At 31.2% G+C, this 19360-nt stretch overlaps 1 protein-coding gene across 1 annotated transcript; it reads left to right on the forward strand.

Annotated features, from left to right (window-relative positions):
* Nucleotides 1-16434: 16434 nt before the first annotated feature.
* Nucleotides 16435-18734, forward strand: LOC109012919 (class V chitinase-like). The gene is made up of 2 exons (XM_018994822.2): nt 16435-17619; nt 18412-18734. The coding sequence occupies exons 1-2, from the start codon at nt 16515-16517 to the stop codon at nt 18447-18449; spliced, it is 1143 nt and encodes a 380-aa protein (XP_018850367.1). The 5' UTR covers nt 16435-16514; the 3' UTR covers nt 18450-18734.
* The last annotated feature ends 626 nt before the right edge of the window (nt 18735-19360 follow it).

The raw sequence follows: 19360 nt of genomic DNA on the forward strand, positions 1-19360 counted from the left end.
TAAAAGAAACTGCATATATAGTAAGCTAATTTTGAACTAATTTTTATAATAGGGCATCTGTAGGAACTGCCTATTTTGAAGCTAAAGAAAACTAGTTTTTTTTTTTTTCCTTGCATCACCATTTTGTTTGTACTGTCTTCTTTAAAATGTGGTTGATGTTTAGTTTGGGAGATTACAGTAATTGTCATTCTATTGATTGCAGAAATCCAGAATTCCAACAGTCTCTCAAGGAGATGAAAGAGAGAGTAGAAGATCATGTTGTTTATGTTTCAAGATCATGTTGTTTGGAGTTTCAAGATGTGAAGACTAATAAATTTTGATCTTTGTAAATTTATTTCTTTTGTTCTTTATAAATTTATGTTTTAGTTTAATTAGTTGTGATGTATTATTTTTTTTTTTTGTTCTTTGTAAATTTATGTTTTTGTTTAATTAGTTGTGATGTATTATTATTTCTTTTGTTCTTTGTAAATTTATATTTTAGTTAATTAGTTGTGATGTATTATTATTATTTATTTTGTTTTTTGTAAATTTATGTTTTGCATTGTGATGTAACAACAATATTATTTATTTTGTATTTTTATTGATTTTGTTTGTGAATTTATTAACAGAATTTTTTTTTAAAAAAAAACCAAGTGCTATAAAAACATTTTTTTAAGTTTTAAACTCTTTTTTAAAAAAAATAAAAAATTAAACCTGGATTAAATCCGGTTATTACCCGGATCCGGATTAAATCCGGATTAATCCGGTTATCCGGATTGAATCCGGTTATCCGCCCGGATTAAATCCGGATTAATCCGGGCGGTTATCCGCCCGGATTTTAGCACCCGGATCCGGATCCGGTTATGGCCGGATATCCGGATCCGGATCCGGTTGAACACCCCTAATTTTAAGTAGTTTTTCATTTAAAGTGATTGATATTATATAAAATTACTTACAATGTTTATATAAATGGATTATTTGTAATTATTTTACAACTCATTTTATAATCGGTCAGTACAATCATATCATTTTATTAAAGATGAACTCAATTATACAAAACTACCCACTATTTAATATAATATTATAAAACAATTATAAAAGAGTTATAATTAATTGATATTTTTTGCTCTGAAATCATGTCTACGACCTGCCGACCTCCATGCATGTTCGATTTCAGATTCATAAAATAAATAAAATATGGTGCCTACCTAATTTACCTATCACATTAATTAAAGTACTATATGTCACTACAACAAAATCACTCTTTAGAGACAAAAAAATTTCTTACCAAAATATTTCAGTTTCGTCTCTAAAAGTCTTTTGAGACTAATTTTTTTCATCTCTAATTTATCTCAAAAAGTCCGTCTCAAAAGGTTTTTTGAGATGAAATTTTAATTTCATCTCAAAAAGTATTTTTTGAGACGAAATTGATCATTTCCGTTCGAATGGATTTCTTTTTGAGATGAAACAAATTTCGTCCTTAATAATTGTTCGAAAGACAAAAATAAAATAAAATAAAAAATTGTACTAAACCATCACTGAGGTGTCATTTATAAGACACACAAAATAAAAAGCGTATTCATTCAGTCTTCTCTGTGAACCATTACAAAACTTGAATTAATTCTGATGCAATCCGTGTGCAACATGATGAACCCATCGTGGAGGAGGTGAGTCCAAGTGAGGTGAATAAATCTGAAAGAAAAGTATGTATCAATAATTCAGAGGTTAGGGGTCACTAAGCAAAACACTTCTTTTCACAACTTTCTAATTGATCAACAAATCATCAACTAGATTTTGTATAATCTAACAAATGGTTGAAACTAAAAGCAGGAGAAGAGATAAACTCTAGCTCACACAGCCAAGAAGCATAGAGATGACTAAGCCAACTTAAGCCAGTAAGTTGGTGTTGCATCATGCTCCCTGTATACCTGAAGATCTTAATCAGCCATTGAAATGTTAATGGATAACACAGCAGACTAGACCAAATGCCACATCTGTATATATAATGCAGCTGGCACATGTGGTTTATTATATTATATGCAGCATATATTTACTAAAATAGAGATGTCATTGAGCTTTAATTTGGTCTCCGTTGAGCCATATACTAACTTAAAAAAACATACAAAAAACAACAAAAATGCAAATCATTGGATATGCAAGGAATGTTTGTACTAAAATTGTTGTAGTGGCTGATGGCCAATGAGTAATAACAAGAATGTATGTTCTGTTTCAAACAAACAAAAAAGAAAAAGAAATTCCTAACTAATCAACTATACCTAGAAAAATTGATCAACCATACCTAGAAAAATATTGAGTATAAAATATCATAGATATCATGAAGACCCATAAAATATCATAGATATCATGAAGACCCTAAGCAAATTAATTGCACCATATATTGATAATCAAATTATAATTAAATTATTTAATCTAATTGCACCAATTCAAGCAAAACATACTACTTTCATTTAATTCCAGGCCACTGAATTATATCAACCCCACACTAGTAATAATTATATAATCCAACAACTCTAATTTCAAAACAACTACTCAAAGTGATTAACAAACAAACCATTGAAAGCCTTTATAGATTTGGCTTCAAATAAACAACTGAGCAAGGAAAAGGGGCACAATTGTACAAATAGGAATTCATAAAATAAACAACTATGAAAGAAGAGCTTTGGAGAGACTAGTCTGGCAACTTCTATAAGAAGAGCTTTGGAGAGAAATGAAGATATGGAAACAAAGATCCAAGTCTTTCATATGATTATGTACTCATACAAACTAAAACATATAGTCCCAACCACAATGCTATCAAAAACGCCTTCGAGGCAACTTAGTCACTACTCAAATTATTTCAGTTAACATAAAAGCTTTGCCTTGAGCCATTTACTAACTTAAAAAAACATATAAACAACAACAAAAATGCAAATCATTGGATATGCAAGGAATGGCTGTATTAATGTTCACCAATCATGCTCTTGATGATTTCAAAATCACCTGAAAACCATCAAATATTGCAACAATCAGAACAAATCAATTTGTTAGTTTAGGACTGAAAAAATTTTAATGGCTCTGCTTCTGCTACATACCAAGATCAATAATGCTAAGACAACATACTCTAAAATCGCAAATCATCAAGTTCAACTCTGGGCAACCACATTGTTTACCTCCAAGTGGCATCGTTGTTATTCATCAAGCTAGGGTCAAAAACATTTAAAATTGGAACTTCAAGATGGTATAGATTTCTCTAAATTATGAAAAGAAAAGCTAAAATACACACCACTCCACCAGATTAATAATGTAAAGAACAAGAATTTTTTTCTTTTTGAAGTGGAAACTCATCTAGGCAAGGAAGCCCTTCAAAAACCTCTAGAGAGTAAAATCCCGCATACACGACCCCACCAACTACAACCATGTATAGATAAGGTAATCCAAGGGAACTCCTAGTACAAAATCAAAATTAATAACTAGAAGTTTCAAGATACTATCAGTTATAGGAGGCTTAAAGAGATTTCATATAATACTAGGATTTTCTAGGAAAATTGGTTAAGGCAGTAGATGATGTTTTTGGAAAAGGTAAAGTTCCTATTTTTTTTAACATAGGGTTCAAAAACATACCATATGGTCTTCCTTTGTTGCTGATGATTTCAGATCAAACCATAAGCACAAAAATCCCTAAATCCATGCATAGCCCAAGCATACTCCTCCCATTCTAAGCCCTAAAATCCAGAATTTATAACTGAAAAACACAACAAATTCACAAAAGCAAAGCAATAACTTCTATTTTGAGGGAGAAATAGAATAAAATAATAGAAAGATCAAAGCTTACCACAGGTAATTTGGTGAACGCGGACGATGATGGTGGCGCAAGGAGCCAGTGGCAATAATAGAGTAGCCCGTAAGCACAAAAATCTCCAAATCCATGCATAGCCGGCTAAGCATGCTCCTCTCCTGCTAAGCCCTAAAATCCAAAATTTATAATTGAAAAACATAAGAAATTCACAAAAGCAAAGCAATAACTTCTATTTTGAGGGAGAAATAGAAGAAAATGATAGAAAGAACAAAGCTTACTGCAAGTGACATGGTGAACGCAGACGATGTTGGTGGCGCAAGGAGATAGTGGCAATAATAGAGTAGACCGAGACACAGAGAGTGAGAGTGAGAGAGGAGACTGAGATAAGAAAGTGGCGTGGGAGAATGAGAGAAAGGAGGAAAGCTTACTTTAGTGGTTAGCTGGACGTCGGAGACGAAGGTGGTGACTAGAGGCTAGAGCATCGGCGATGACAATAGAGAGAGAGGAAAATGGAGAGCGGGAGAACAAGAGTGAAAAACAAAGGAAGGAGGGAATAGCTTGTTTTATTAGGGATTGATTTTCGAGTTGTTATTTGAGAAATTTATATTCGAATTTTGTTCAAACAACAAAAAGTTTGATTGCCGCATTTTTTTAGAGCAAATATTTTTAGGGATGAACTATTTCGTCTTTAGATACTACCGTTCGAACTATAAAGTGGTAGTTCAAACTATATTTTTAGTAATTACAGTTTTTGAGACGATGTTTACGTTTTGTCTCAAAAAATAACTTTTAGAGACAAAAAAAATTGTTTCTAAGAAATTTTGTCTCTAAAAATTAAATTTGTTGTAGTGTGTCTCAATGTTAACTCATCTTAAGATACAATGCAACCACCTGCAGATTGTTATTACTATCTTACAGTTGTTAGATACAACCACCTAGTTGTTGTATTTACTTATCATTAATCCTAACAGTTGTGGCTTAAATTAAAAGAGCTCCTACGAAAGTCCAAAAATCATAATCTGTTTAAAATTAATCTGCCAAGTGAAATCATCATTAAAATACTAGTTTAATCCCAAATAGGTACTAAGAAAACACCATAGGCGGGTGGGGACCAAGTTTTTTGCCCCAAAACCCGATTTATTTTCACATTTGAATTGTATTTGTTGTAAAGGGTTGTTTGGAATCCATTATATGATTTGAAAGAGAAAGTTAAAAAGAAGGAGATAGCATCACCTGAAAGGTTGGGGCTCGGCGAGAAGTTTGGAATCATCTACGAAGAAGGAAGATTTTCCACGGATGGCGCCATGGCGGTGGCAACTGTTGTGAGAGATTGAGCTCCACCGGTTGTGAGAGGGATTGTTAAGAGAGGTTTGACTGTACATGAGAGAAGTGCCGAAGAGAATCAAGATGAAAAAGAGGGCACGGAGGGTTGGGGTTATTAAACCCTAACTCAAAATGACATTGTCTGGTTTCATATTAATTTTTTTCTAAACTTTAGAAGTAGTTTAACTCACTTAAGTGAAACGATATCGTTTTACATAAGAATAACATATATTTATACATTTATATATATATATATATATATATATATATATATATTGGCTGGTTTGGTGATTTGAACCTCGTTCACACTGGAATAGAATTGACTGACATCAGTTTCTACTATTTTCTATCATTGGCTAGCTAGTTCACCGGTTTTGGCCGGTTTAGGACTCCGATCAACAACAATTAGTCCTGTCTAATTTTGCACACCCTTATATAATTTTATAGACTCAGTTGCTTAACAACTCTATTGAGCTGATCTTAAACTCCATAATGAGCCCAACATGTCCAATAAATACTTTTACGCTTTTAAATAAGTTTGTGGGCGTAATACCAATTAAATTGGACTTACCTGGTCCATAAATATTAAATGAGCTTTCATCCAATTGTCAAATTCGATAAAAACGCGAAATCCACCAAAACAAATTTTGGGACGTGGCCTTTTCATAATTATCCAATAGACCTCAATTGGGCTTCTAAAAATAGTGACCCTTTAATATTAATTTAGGCCCAATAATATTATTCATCACCCATTCCTTATGGTATTGAATATAGATGTTACAATTAATAGTGTAATTTGCAACATAAGTCCATTAATTATTGTCTAAGAGGAGCTTGGCATGAAGCAATATCCCATATTTTTTAAAAATATTGTTATTGTAAATTGTAATCATGTCCTCTTCAGATATTCAAAGGTTAGTATGTTATGGTAGTAATATTAGTATGCTTTGGTATTATCTTTTGGAGTATATGGGATTGTATGTTGGTTTTACTTGTGGTTTGTTGTTATTAGTCTTAATATATGAATCTATTTGAATGTTGGTTTTACTTGTGGTTATTTGTGTCTTAATATTCGAAGATTACACAAATGGGCTGTTAAAGCTTGTATGTGAATGATGCATTGGTTTTGTGTCAATATGTTTGAAGATTACACAAATGGGTAACTTGGAAAATATTTTTGTGACATTTGTGAATAACCTTTCTAATATGTTAGTTATTCGTGAATAACTATTATTTGTGACAAAGTTGGAGAACTTGATTGTTTATGTGAACTAGAAAGAAGAAGGTTGAGATACTATTGTACGAATGTTCTAGCATGCTCTAGATTTCATTATGTGTTTATGTGAATAATATTTTTGTCAAGTTGGTTATTTATGTGAGAAGTTGCAACGAGAAGTTGGTTGTTTGTTTGAATTAAATTTGGGAATGTTGGGAGAAGTTGGTTATTTGTGGGCCGCCGAAGGTTAGGAATCATGATACTTAACACCCTATTTTAGGAATCATAATACTTAATACCCAATTTAAAAAGTACTCATAGCCCACATTATAAAAAACATGCACTACTAAGAAATAAAAAGATCCAATAATTGGAAATCCAAAATAGGAAACGCTTGCATAAATCACTAATATATAATAACCCATTTTAAAAAAAATGACCCATTAACATAGAAATCCAATAAGAAATCACTAATAAGAAATAACCAAGAAATAAAAACATTCAATAATTGGAAATCAAAAATAGGATAGCAACTAATAAGAAATAACCCATTTATTTGGTAAGACAATTTGTTTTGAAGTGATGGGATTCTTAAGTGACAGGAAGAAATCACTAATGACTTGCATAAAATTTAGAGAAATGAACCAATAGGAATACCTTCCACAAATCACAATGAAAAAAATAACCTATTTAAATAAATCACCAATTAATTCTTAACCCAAAATAAATGAAATAATTGCATAAATCACTAATTACCCAAAACTTTTTCTTATCCAGAAAAAAAAAATCACTAATGACTTGCATAAGATTTAATGAAATGACCAATAGGAACATCTTGCATAAATTGCAATTGACAAAATAACTCATTTAAATAGATGACCAATTAATCCTTAACCGAAAATATATGAAATAATTGTATAAATTACTAATAACCCCAAAGTTTTTCTTATCAAGAAAAAAAAGCACTAATGACTTGCATAAAATTAAAAGAAATGACCCAATTGGAACACCAGCTTGCATAAAAGTACCGTCGTTTACATCCATAAATTATTTAGTGTGTTTGCATGGTTGTGTTTAGGGACATTTACAGAAGAGCGTTGAAAGTTTATATATTAGCATGGAATATGATATTGTAGTTATATTGTATAAGTTGGAAGGTATATATCTACTATCATTCTTTAATCTAATGGTTCACTTGGCTACACAGCAGCCTTGTGAGGCTTTAGTTATCAGACTGGTCCAATATAAATGAATGTTTTCTATTGAATGGTTTTTGTAAAAACTTAAGCGATTTGGGGGGAATAATGCTCATTTGGATGGTTTGATTGATTGATAATGAATGACATACATTTTATTTTATACATTTCCATGGAGTTGATACAAGATTCTCACGTTCGGAACGAAATTATGAAGTTAGATATTCGGGATTTACATCATCATTTTTAGTGTTTTCTCAAAGCGTACGTCACATAGGTTCACAAGAGAGCTATGACTTATGTGGGCGAGAGTTTGATGCCGATAGTATGTATTGAATAACTGCACAGAGATTGACATACTTGAGGTTAGTGATATGTGCTTGTAAAAAAAAACTTAAAGCTCAAAAGATATAACTGATATGGAATGTTATGCAATATTTGAACATGTGCAGCGAATACATTTATTAACTTCAAGGGGAGGGTATAATTAACTGATGTAGAAAAAGAAGTACGAAGAATATATAGTTCTTCACTTGGTTTGAATAAATGGTATTACTAAAATAATGTCTTAGTCTATACAAATGTAATAATCACTAGAATAGATTTTTTCTGCCTGTGTTAATTGAGTTATTAAATTTATTAATGTAAGTTGTCTTGAGATATGGTGATAATTTAGAAGACTTTTCCGTCTAGTGAACTGTATCCTTTGGCATGTGGACCATCCAGACAGACCATTGAATACTCAACACGTGTATTTTGTAGATATAGATTTCACATGATAGACAGAGAATAATATAGGCTATCAGATGAAATAAAAAAAATTATATAAGACTTTTAAATAAATGGTTCGACAGTGCCACAAAGTGTGAATCACGCATGATTAGTACTTTCACACTAGAAATAAGAAAAATCAATGTGCAAAATTTAATGACACTTGATATATATATATATATATATATGTGCAATATTTAATGAGTTGGGCTCTTTGATTAGTTTCTCTCATATATGTCATCCACGCGTCTGAGCATGCATGGCCAAAGAGTACGTACGTATGATAAGAATTAATTAAAGCATTTCCCACAATATTGGGTTTCAAGTTAATTACTTCCAGCTGCATCGAGTTTTTGGGAGTATTAAATATTGTAGTTAATTGATTCAGGGGGTGCCATTTGAGCTTGCATGAATTGATATTATGTATAAATATATATATATATATATATATATATATATATATATATATATGATACCATGCATAATCTTGAATGGATCAAGGAGCTAATTTACCCGATCGGTGTAAATTAACTTTAATAATTTTTTTAAAACTAATTAAGTTTTTTTATTGGACTTATTCAATGACCTATCTGTTTATTTATAATGATAAAGTCGACATGACAATCAAATTAAATCAATCCCCCATCAATAATATTAAAACATTAATAGGCATATTATCGTGTAGGTTGAAGGGAGGAAGATCAGCTTCAAATAGGAACGTTACAAATACACGATCGAACTAGCTAGACAACATGACAATTAAGCCCATGCAATAGAAGGTTAAAAATAATTCCCCACACTTATAAATGCAGAAAGCGATGCAGAACTGTTAGATCTTGACCCACTAGCTAATTATAACTTCCATTTTCCAATATTTAGTTCCCTCAAAATTCTTAGAAAATAAATAATTATATATATATATATATTGGCTTTTAATACAGAGGTAATTACTTCACATGATCCCAATTAAATTAATGCCGGCGTACGTACGTCTGTCAAAGAAAAAGATGACCTGTGAGAAACTGTAGATCAATTGAGAGAAATTCAAATATAGTTTAATGGAGCCTTGCACAAATTAAAGAAATATATATATATATATATATATATATATATGTACATAATGTTCTTTGTCAAAGAAAAAAAAAAGATTTGAAGATGATTTATTCCTTACAGTTATCCATTTTCTCATTTTTGTTTTTAATTCCTAAGAGCATGAAGCATTTCTTAGAAATTATGTAGGTCGATCGAAGAATGTTGTGCATGCTTAATTAGTAGGGATGAAAAATGATAATATAGCCTCATTTTGCTTTCTTATTTTGTTCGCATATATATGAAAAATGAAAACAAATGCATTAGCAGTACCTTTGAGCAAAAGAAATGAAAACAAAATTCTATTAGTAATTTTGAGTAGTAATTTTGAAGAGCTACTTAACATTTCCTTTTTTTTTTTTTTTCTTTAAGAAAAAAACTACTCTACCGCCTAATGGCCTGTTACCGCTCCTAATGGCCTGTTACCGCTCCATTCGACTGCTTAGTGAATTTTATTTTATTTTATTTTTTACTCAATAATTAAAGAACTAACTTTTAATATATTGATATATATTTTATATATTTTAAAAAAATTTTAAAATGATTAAAAAATATAAATAAAAAAATTGATTAAAAAAACACAACTTTTACACTAACATTCACTTGCAGCGGTAAACTGCAAGCGGCACAGGAGTGCAACTCTTTTTTCAAACCACCTTTTTATTTATTTTTTTATTTTAACAGCTTAATTAGTAGGGAACGTATCCCCATCATTCCACGATTTTAAAAGTATTATTTGCAATATTAAAACGTTTTCTGATTCCGTACAAACCCAATGAATTTATCTCGATCGTGTCCCAAACATCTTCTATCTAATTACTCAATTATCTTTTATATTTTTTTAAATGAATATATTTAAACTGCTTTAGTAATATAATTTCGGCGATTTAAAAAAGAATGTTCTTCTGAGTAGTAAGACATCGTATGGACTTGGAAAATTTTTTATCTCATATCATCTCATAAACCATTTAATTTTTTTAAATTTTAAAATAATAATAATATTATTAAAAATTAATATTTTAATAATATTTTTTTTAATTTTTATTTTTCATCTAAAATTATCTTATTTCATTCCTGAATTCAAATCAGTCCTTAGAAAAATGCAACTCTTCGTCCCTTATTTCAAGCGGATGTTTTTTTAATTATTACCTTGTAATGCGCTACATAAACAGAATGACTAATGTGGATGATAACCAATATCAATCCCCCATCGACAATATTAAAAAATTAATAGACATTATATATGGTTCAGGTTAATTGAAGGGAGGAAGATCAGCTTCAAATAAGAAAGCTGTTACAAATTAAATGCACGAAGTAGACAACATGTCAAAGTCAATCGAAGTAGATCATTATCATGCAGCTGAAGGCACGGGTTGGTTGCATTAAATGATCTGGACTATTTTTTAAACCACTTTATCATGTATCTATATTAAGCCTATACTAATTTTAGTATAAGAAAACTTTTAGATAAATGCCAAATTTGTCATCATTAATTATAGAAAAAATATATTTACAATCGTAAATTATAAAGAATATTATTTCTCGATGATACACCTACAAATCTCGTTTACAATTATAGTACAAAAATTAAATAAAACTAGATAATTAGTTTTCTTATCCAACTTAAGTTGAAGATTAAAGAACTACACCTTATATATATAGAGTTCTCTGAAAAAATTAATTAATTAGCAACTTGCTCTTAATTCCAGAACGATTTAATTGCTAAGAAATCGTGGGTTTTATGTGACCAGTATATATATAGTACTTAGAGTTAACAAATCATGATCTAGATCGATCGGCCTCATGATGCATGCAATATTGTGGTTGGATGGATTGCGACATAAGACCTACTTTTATGAATTGTGAATTAATGCTTATAATGTTGTCATGACATGATACATACTTTTTCCTACCGTAATGTCTCCCAAGAAAATGTGCTATAATGTATGCACAACTAATTCACGAGTAAGTCCCATATAAAAAATTTATAATATGAGACGTACTCTTGAATTAGTCCATTTCATGCACATCAAGGCTTCATTTCTTGTCCACATGATGATGCATACATGCATGCAAAGTCTACAATAGCATTTATGATATACACATCATAAATCAATGCTAAACATGTAAGTATCACTACAAAAAAATAGCTTATTTGCGATCTGTTAAATCTAACAAATTGACTATTTATAACTAAAATTTATTGCGAATAGTCTTTTATTGTAATAAATTAGTCGCAAAAATCTATTTTTTTTATAGTGTATAATTGACATACATCATGGAATAAAAATAACAACGAGTATTTAGACTTATCAACGATCAACTACTTGGACTTAATTCTAGCATATGCGGAATTAGATCAGCTACAAGACAAAGGAAACACTCCCTACTACTTCATTTTTAAAGTAAACTTTTAATTCATTTACAATATAATATGATCTGAACATGGACACGATGGACATGAAAAACTTTTCCTAAGTCACCCAAAAATATAATATTGAGCGTTTCACCTTGCTAGATAGCCAGCTAGCACTTTATAATTAAATTATATACATTTGAAAAAACTGAAGGCAAAAGAGATATAATTCATATCTTACGGTTACAGCCGTGCTACACTCACCGACAAGCTGACCGAGGGTGTAGCATGAGAATGGCACCCGACAAGACCAATGGGCCTTTTTTTTTTTTTTTTTTGTAGGTTTGACAGTACCACAAAGTGTGCATCACGTGAATGATGGCAACTCTTATGTATTGAGATAACAAGACTGTGAACAAGTCTGAATTTAAGCGAATTATAGTTAAGCATTATTCAATTAATTCTTATGTATTAATTTATTTTTAGCAATAATTTATTTTTATACAAGTGAGTTCAAGCTTGTTTACGAATTATTTAATTTTGACATAATAAGTTCTTGGTATTATATATTCTAAATTTATTTATAATTTTAATGATTAATAAATGAATTGGAGTTAAACTCGAGTTTGATTAAATCAATCTCAAGCGATTTATTGAGTAGCCTTATTTATTTACAGTCGTAAGATAACCTCTTCTGTGTACGTTGTTGATTTTCACTTATCAATGAATGATTTGGACTCTAATAATAAGCACCTTAAGAATTTGGATTTATTAACAGTTTGGATTTTCAAGGTGTCGTTAACACATGTGGTGCAATAAAAAAAAAAAAAAATTGCATGCGAAAAATATAAATCTAGATAAATGTTGAAAAGAATTTAAAAAACATTCGGGAGAGTCTAGAGAAAAAAAAGCCACAATCTGCTTCATTTGGTTAAGAATAATGTTAGATACAGTCATTGAATGCCACCGCATGACAATCATTTTAAAAAAGATTGAGATTCACTATTAAAAAATTATTATTTTTTATATGGACTTTGTATTATTCACTTTTTTCGAAAAAATTAGTTGCACGACGCTTGCACATTCTATAATTGTAAATATCATTTTTATTTTTTTAATGGGCCTTGTAATATTATAATTTTTGCACAAATTATAATATTATATATAATATAATTTATGTAATTTTTTTGTTCTCGGGTCTGTTTCTGGTTTTGCACAAATTCTATAAATTTTTTTCATTATGGTTAATGTATTGTTCTTATTTTTATTTATGCATTATTTATGAGCAATGAATAGCAATATTAAAACGTTTTCTGATTCCGTACAAACCCAATGAATTTATCTCGAGTCCCGAACATCTTCTATTTAATTACTCAATTATCTTTTATATTTTTTTAAATAAATACCTTTATACTACTTTAGTGATATAATTTCGGTAATTTAAAAAAGAATGTTGTTTTGAGTATGCTACTCTTCATGCCTAATTTTAAGTGCATTATGTTGTTTTAATTATTACCGCTACATAAACAGAATGCACCGTTCAGGTTGAAGGGAGTTACAAATTGAATGCACGAAGTAGACAACATGACAAACTCAATCGTAGGTATAATTCCCGGCCCACAATTATAAATGCAGATATTATCATGCAGCTGAAGGTGGGTTGGTACGTAGCATTAAATTAATGATCTGGACTAATTTTTAAACCACTTTATCATGTATCTATATATATTAAGCATATACTAATTTTAGTATAAGAAAACTTTTAGATAAATACCAAATTTGTCAACATAAATTATAGAGGCATGAATAATCCGTGGCTGTTGTATTCATGGTTCGACAGTGACACAAAGTGTGCATCACGTTTGAATTTAAGCGAATTATACTTAAGACTTATTCTTTAATTAATTCTTATATGAATAAGAATTGAGTCCGAATTCGAGTTTATCGTCAACTTACTAATTATTTATTGATCACAATCCTAAGATAATGGATAACCTCTTGTTGATCATGATTTGGGCTCTAATTTGCACGTTAAGGATCTGCCATGGATTTATTAACTGTTTGATTTCCTAGGTATCATTCACACATGAGGTGCAATAAAAAATAAATAATAGCATAAGAGAATTTTTATTTTTATTTTTATTTTTATACAACGGGTTGGAGGAGGAGAGTTTTAAACCCAAGTTTTCCATTTTGAGGACCGGGTCATATGCTATCACTAGACCATCAAACTCCTGGCACAAGAGAAACATTAGATCTAAATTATGAATGTGGAAGAGAACTTAAAAAAGAAAAGAAACGAAACATACGGGTGAGTCTGGAGAAACAAAAGCTGCTCCATACAGCTTCATTTCTTTAAGGGGTAATGTGTAATAAGAGCACCACGGGTAGATTTTCTGGTCATGTTTATAAGGGGTTTGCACAGAGTATATAATTTTGTTTCGTTATTGTTAATGCATGGTTCATATTTTTATTTATTTACTATTTAGGAACAATGAATGAACAGTAATAAAATATTGCTTCATGCCGGCGTACAAACCCCATATATGGATAGGTCTCGTGTCCCAAACATGATCTTCTATTTAATTACTCAATTATCTTTTATATTTTTTTAAATGAATACCTTTAAACTGCTTTAGTGATATAATTTCGGTGATTTAAAAAAGAATGTTCTTTTGGGTAGCAAGAGTAATGCTCCTCTTCATCCCTAATTTTAAGTGCTTGTTGTTTTAATTATTACCTTATAATGCGGTACATAAACAGAATGCATCGTTCAGGTTGAAGGGAGCTGGAAGATCAGCTTCAAATAGCTAGGAAAGTTACAAATTGACTAATGCATGCACGAAGTAGACTCTATGTAATTTGAGATATCAAGACTGGGAACAAGTTTGAATTTAAGCGAATTATAGTTAAGAATTATTCAATTAATTCTTATATGAATAAGAATTGAATTCGAGTTAATTTACCGTCAACTTATATTTTATGTTTAGGAACAACCATTTTTTGTATACAAGCTGAGAGTTCAAGCTGCTTGTTTACGAACTATATATTTAATTTTGACATAATAAATTCTTTATATTATATATTCTAACTTTATCTATAATTTTAATGATTAATAAATTAATTGAGTAAAACTCGAGTTTTATAACCAATCTTGGGTAGCCTACTAATTATTTATTTTCAATCCTAGCTAAGATAACGGATAACCTCTTGTTGATCATGATTTGGGCTCTAATTTTCACGTTAAGGATTTGCCATGGATTTATAATTAACAGCTTGATTTTCTAGGTATCATTCACACATGATGAGGTGCAATAAAAAAAATAATTGCATAAGAGATTTTTTTATTTTTTACTTTTATACAAAGGGCCGGGGGAGGGGAGTTCCACCCCTAATTTTCCATTTTGAGGACCAGGTCATATGCCATCAAACCATCATGATCCTAGCATAAGAGAAACATTAGATCTAGATCATAAATGTGGAAGAGAACTTAGAAAAGGAAAGAAACAAACATACGAATGCGTCTGGAGAAAGAAAGCTGCTCCATGCAGCACCATTTCTTTAAGGGGTAATATGTAATAAGAGCACCGTGGATAGATTCTTGAGTCTGTTTAGGGGTTTGCACAGAATATCTAATTTTTTATTTATTGTTAATGCATTCTTTATATTTTTATTTATTTACTACTAATTAGCTAAATTAGATGGAAAATGCTACTTTGACACTTTATATATTTTAATTTTTTTTTAATTTTTTCTTTACTTAATAGTTAAGGAAGTAACTATTAGTGTATTGATATTTTTTTATATTAGGAAAAAATATTTTAAAATGATAAAAAATTATGAATAAAAAAATTAAAAAAAATGAAAAGATAAATTTGTGCTAGGCAGCACGGCAGCCTAACACTACTCAAATTAGATATCCAAGCTAGCTAGGGTCCATGTTATTTAATAGTGATAAATATATCACATTTTATATAATGAGATAAAAATAAAATAACAGTGTATATAAAGTTTTCCTTCTATATACTATATAGAATCTAAATCCTCGATCCGTCATGATATACAACAATGTTGTTGAATGATAATTCAAATGCATACTTAAAAAGCGTACCGCCCGTTAGTTTTTATTTTCACTTTTTTTAATATATTTAAATATTTTTAAAATAATATAAAAGAATATATTAATACATTTAAAATTATTTTTTTAATTATTAAATAAAAAAAAATAAAAATTGACCAATAGTTAAGAGTGGTCAAAATGAAGAGGTAAAGTAACTTTTTCTACTTAAAAATTCTGCCCCATCCACGTTATGCATACGTGGAAGCATGACGTCACATCAACAAAATGCATATTAATCCTCTTGGTCTAAATAATTTATAAAAAAAGTGTCTGTACGTCCCAGCTCGAAGTAATTAATGGTGGTGGTTGGGGTTTGTGAATTAATTAATGTGCCTTGTTTAATTTTATATGGGATAGTGAAAAGGGTATAAATATATGAGTAATGCTACATACAGTCGTGGAATGCGTAAATGCCGTGCAGTCGCTTTGAAAAAGAGTGGGGTCCACTATTAAAAAATTAATTTCTTTTCAGGTGGGTCCCTTATTTATTCATTTTTTTCAAAGCGACTGCACGGCGACTGCACGCTCACGACTGCAAGTATCATTTCTCTAAATATATATAGAGGTATAGATGGCATATATGCAACCACCAGTACTACTGCCAGTTCCACCAAGACACAGGCCAGCAACAACAACAAAAAAGAACTCTCCTTAATTAATTTCATCCAATGCCTGGCGTGAAAGCCGGATACTGGATTCCTGCAATGGCCGGCAACCGCGAGTTCGATGGAACTATAAATGCCGGCCTCTTCAATCATCTCTATGCTGGCTTTGCCCTGGTCAATCGTGATGGGTTTGCTGGTAACATCGAGCAGAGCGTGATCGTTTTCCCTCCTGGCAACGTCGGGAAAAAATTCGAAACCTTCCCCAACGCCGTCCATGATCAAAACCCTAATTCGAAAGCCCTTTTATCCATCGGTGGTAAAGGCCGGTCTGATGACATTGCCTACGTGGTTAGCGATCGAAATAGGCATATAAGATTCATAGATGACTCCATAAAACTTGCCAGGAAGTTCAATTACGATGGCCTGGACCTCTGCTGGCTGGACCCGAGGGCCCCCAATAATATTAATCCCGACCAGCTGTCGACCCTTCTTGGCCGACTCCTCGCTAGGTGGCGAGAAGCCCTGGACGAGGACGCCAAGGAAACAAAGCCAAAGTTGCTTCTAACTGCAGCGGTCTTTCACCACCGGGTCATTCCTGGTCTTGCAGACCCAAATCCAATATTCAGTTATCCCATTCAGGATCTTTCAGACAACTTGGACTGGATCAACGTACTGGCCATTGACTTCTATATTCCCTCCAACTCACCCCATCATACTGGACCAGTTCATGCGTGGCGTAATCCTGCAAACCTGAACTTGAGGTGTGGAAGTGCAAGCATTGATAACTGGATTAATGGAATTGGTACTAATACTGTAAAAATTGAGACCAATAAGTTGGTCCTCGGCCTTCCATTTTATGGCTATGAATGGACTCTGGCAGACAACCGTCAACATGACTTCTTTGCAGACGCTAATCCAGCAAATGAAGGCTTCAGCTTAGAGTTCAGAAACATCCAGGCGCACTATATCAACATTAATGCAGGCCGTCGCGTGAATGATGACGCGTATGGTGCCTCCTACTGGCGTCACGAGACTAGTTGGATTGGTTATGACGATGTTTATAGCATCGCTACTAAGGTTGGGGAGGCGTTTAGGGGAAAACACTTGGGCGGTTACATTGCATGGCATCTGACCGCCGATGACGACCAATGGACTCTCTCAAATGCAGGTAATTAGCAGCATGGCTTCAATAATATTTTTATGAGTACTAGCTGCTAAGTTTACATAGTGATTTCATTCAAGTAAAACTTATAAATTATTGCGGCCAAATATGATATGTCGTTACAATCTCGTATAAAATAAGAAAGTGATCAGTACCTCAGTATATCCGCCTCGTATTTCATAACTAATGATAATTATAAATGCTTTTAGAATTAAGAAAATTTATTTATAAATCCTATTTTTTACACACCCAACAGTAACCGCTGGTATAGAATTAAGCTTAATTTCCACATCAGCTATATATAATAGATATATTAAAAAATAATTGGTATTTTATTAAGCAAACCTGCATATATCACAATTATACTAGCTGCAGGTTTCCAATTACCTAATACATGATGACTGATCTCTATCTAATATTATATCTTAGAGAAATAATAGTTACAGTTATAATTGTATAAATACTACATAATCATTTTAAAAAATTGAATAAAAATGAGATTCAAATAAAAAATTATTTAATTTTTTAATAATAGATCTCACTTTTCAAAGCGACTGCACGGTACTTGTGCATTCCACGACTATATATAACATTACTATACAACTTATAAGTCCTACATATCTTCATTAATTATAAACGCCTACGTACAGCGTTAATTATAACATGATGATATATATTAATTAATTAATGCTTGAATTTTCTAGTACTGTCCGCATGAATGTGCTAGCTAGCTCTCTTTTCTGAAAATTTTATTTTCTATTTAGTTCTAATGAACATAATTTCTCTTTCTTTTCGTAGCTTCCAAGGCATGGGATGATGCGATTAATAATCCGTAAAGGCATGTATTATGCATGGGAAGAATAATCAACAGCATGGTCAGCTAGCAATCAGATATGGTGTGTTTGTTACAAATTAATATGTAGAGGTCATGTTTGTATTACCAATATAAATTAAGGCCAATGATGTCAGATATGTACGTACAATATCATGTAACATATTACAATAATTAGCTGCTTGTATTATCTCAACAATAAGGCCAATGGCTAGCTGGCTATCATGCTGTGTACGTACGCTGTGTAATAATTATATTATTATTATTATAGAAGCGTGTATTACTATAATTAGCCTTATGGTTGGTGTCTTAGTTTTTTTTTTTTTTTTTTAAAGAAATTCGATCGCTCATTGTCCTTTTTCTTAGATTAATCTTTTGTGCTATTAAATTTTTTGTTTTAGATCCCTTCTTCTTATATTCCATCCACCATGCATGACACTACAACAAATTTTAGTTTTAGGTATGAAATTTTTTAGAGACGAACTAAATTTCATTCCTTAAAGTATTATTGGAGATGTCTCAAAATATGGATGACTTTATAAACTAGTTCAAACGGCTAAATATCCGTTGAACTAGATCTTTTCTGAAGAATTATGTCATCTCAAAAAGTTAAAACCATTCAAACGGCACAAAATATGTTCAAATAGGAAATTAATGTCCGTTCGAATGGTTTATAATCTGTTTGAATAATAATTTTGTCGAGTAAGTAATTTATTTTGTCGGGAAAACTTCAAAACCTTTTGAACAACAATTTGTTTGTTCGAATGTGAGAGATTTGATAGGAAAATCTGACGGGAAGGTTGCAAGATTGTTCAAATGACACATATTTTTCGTTCGAACAAGTTTGAACGGATAGTTTGGTAGGAAATTAAATTAAAATTTGCGGGGATTCTTTCAAACCTGTTTGAAAGGAAC

This window comes from Juglans regia, chromosome 6, assembly GCF_001411555.2.
Source record: "Juglans regia cultivar Chandler chromosome 6, Walnut 2.0, whole genome shotgun sequence".
NCBI classification, from domain to species: domain Eukaryota; kingdom Viridiplantae; phylum Streptophyta; class Magnoliopsida; order Fagales; family Juglandaceae; genus Juglans; species Juglans regia.

What these genes read in the sequence shown, in the direction of transcription:
- LOC109012919 (XM_018994822.2), top strand. Translation starts at nt 16,515, where the DNA reads ATGCCTGGCGTGAAAGCCGGATACTGGATTCCTGCAATGGCCGGCAAC. An exon ending in ATGGACTCTCTCAAATGCAG is followed by an intron (nt 17,620 to 18,411) that starts GTAATTAGCAGC and finishes TTCTTTTCGTAG; the next exon opens with CTTCCAAGGCATGGGATGAT.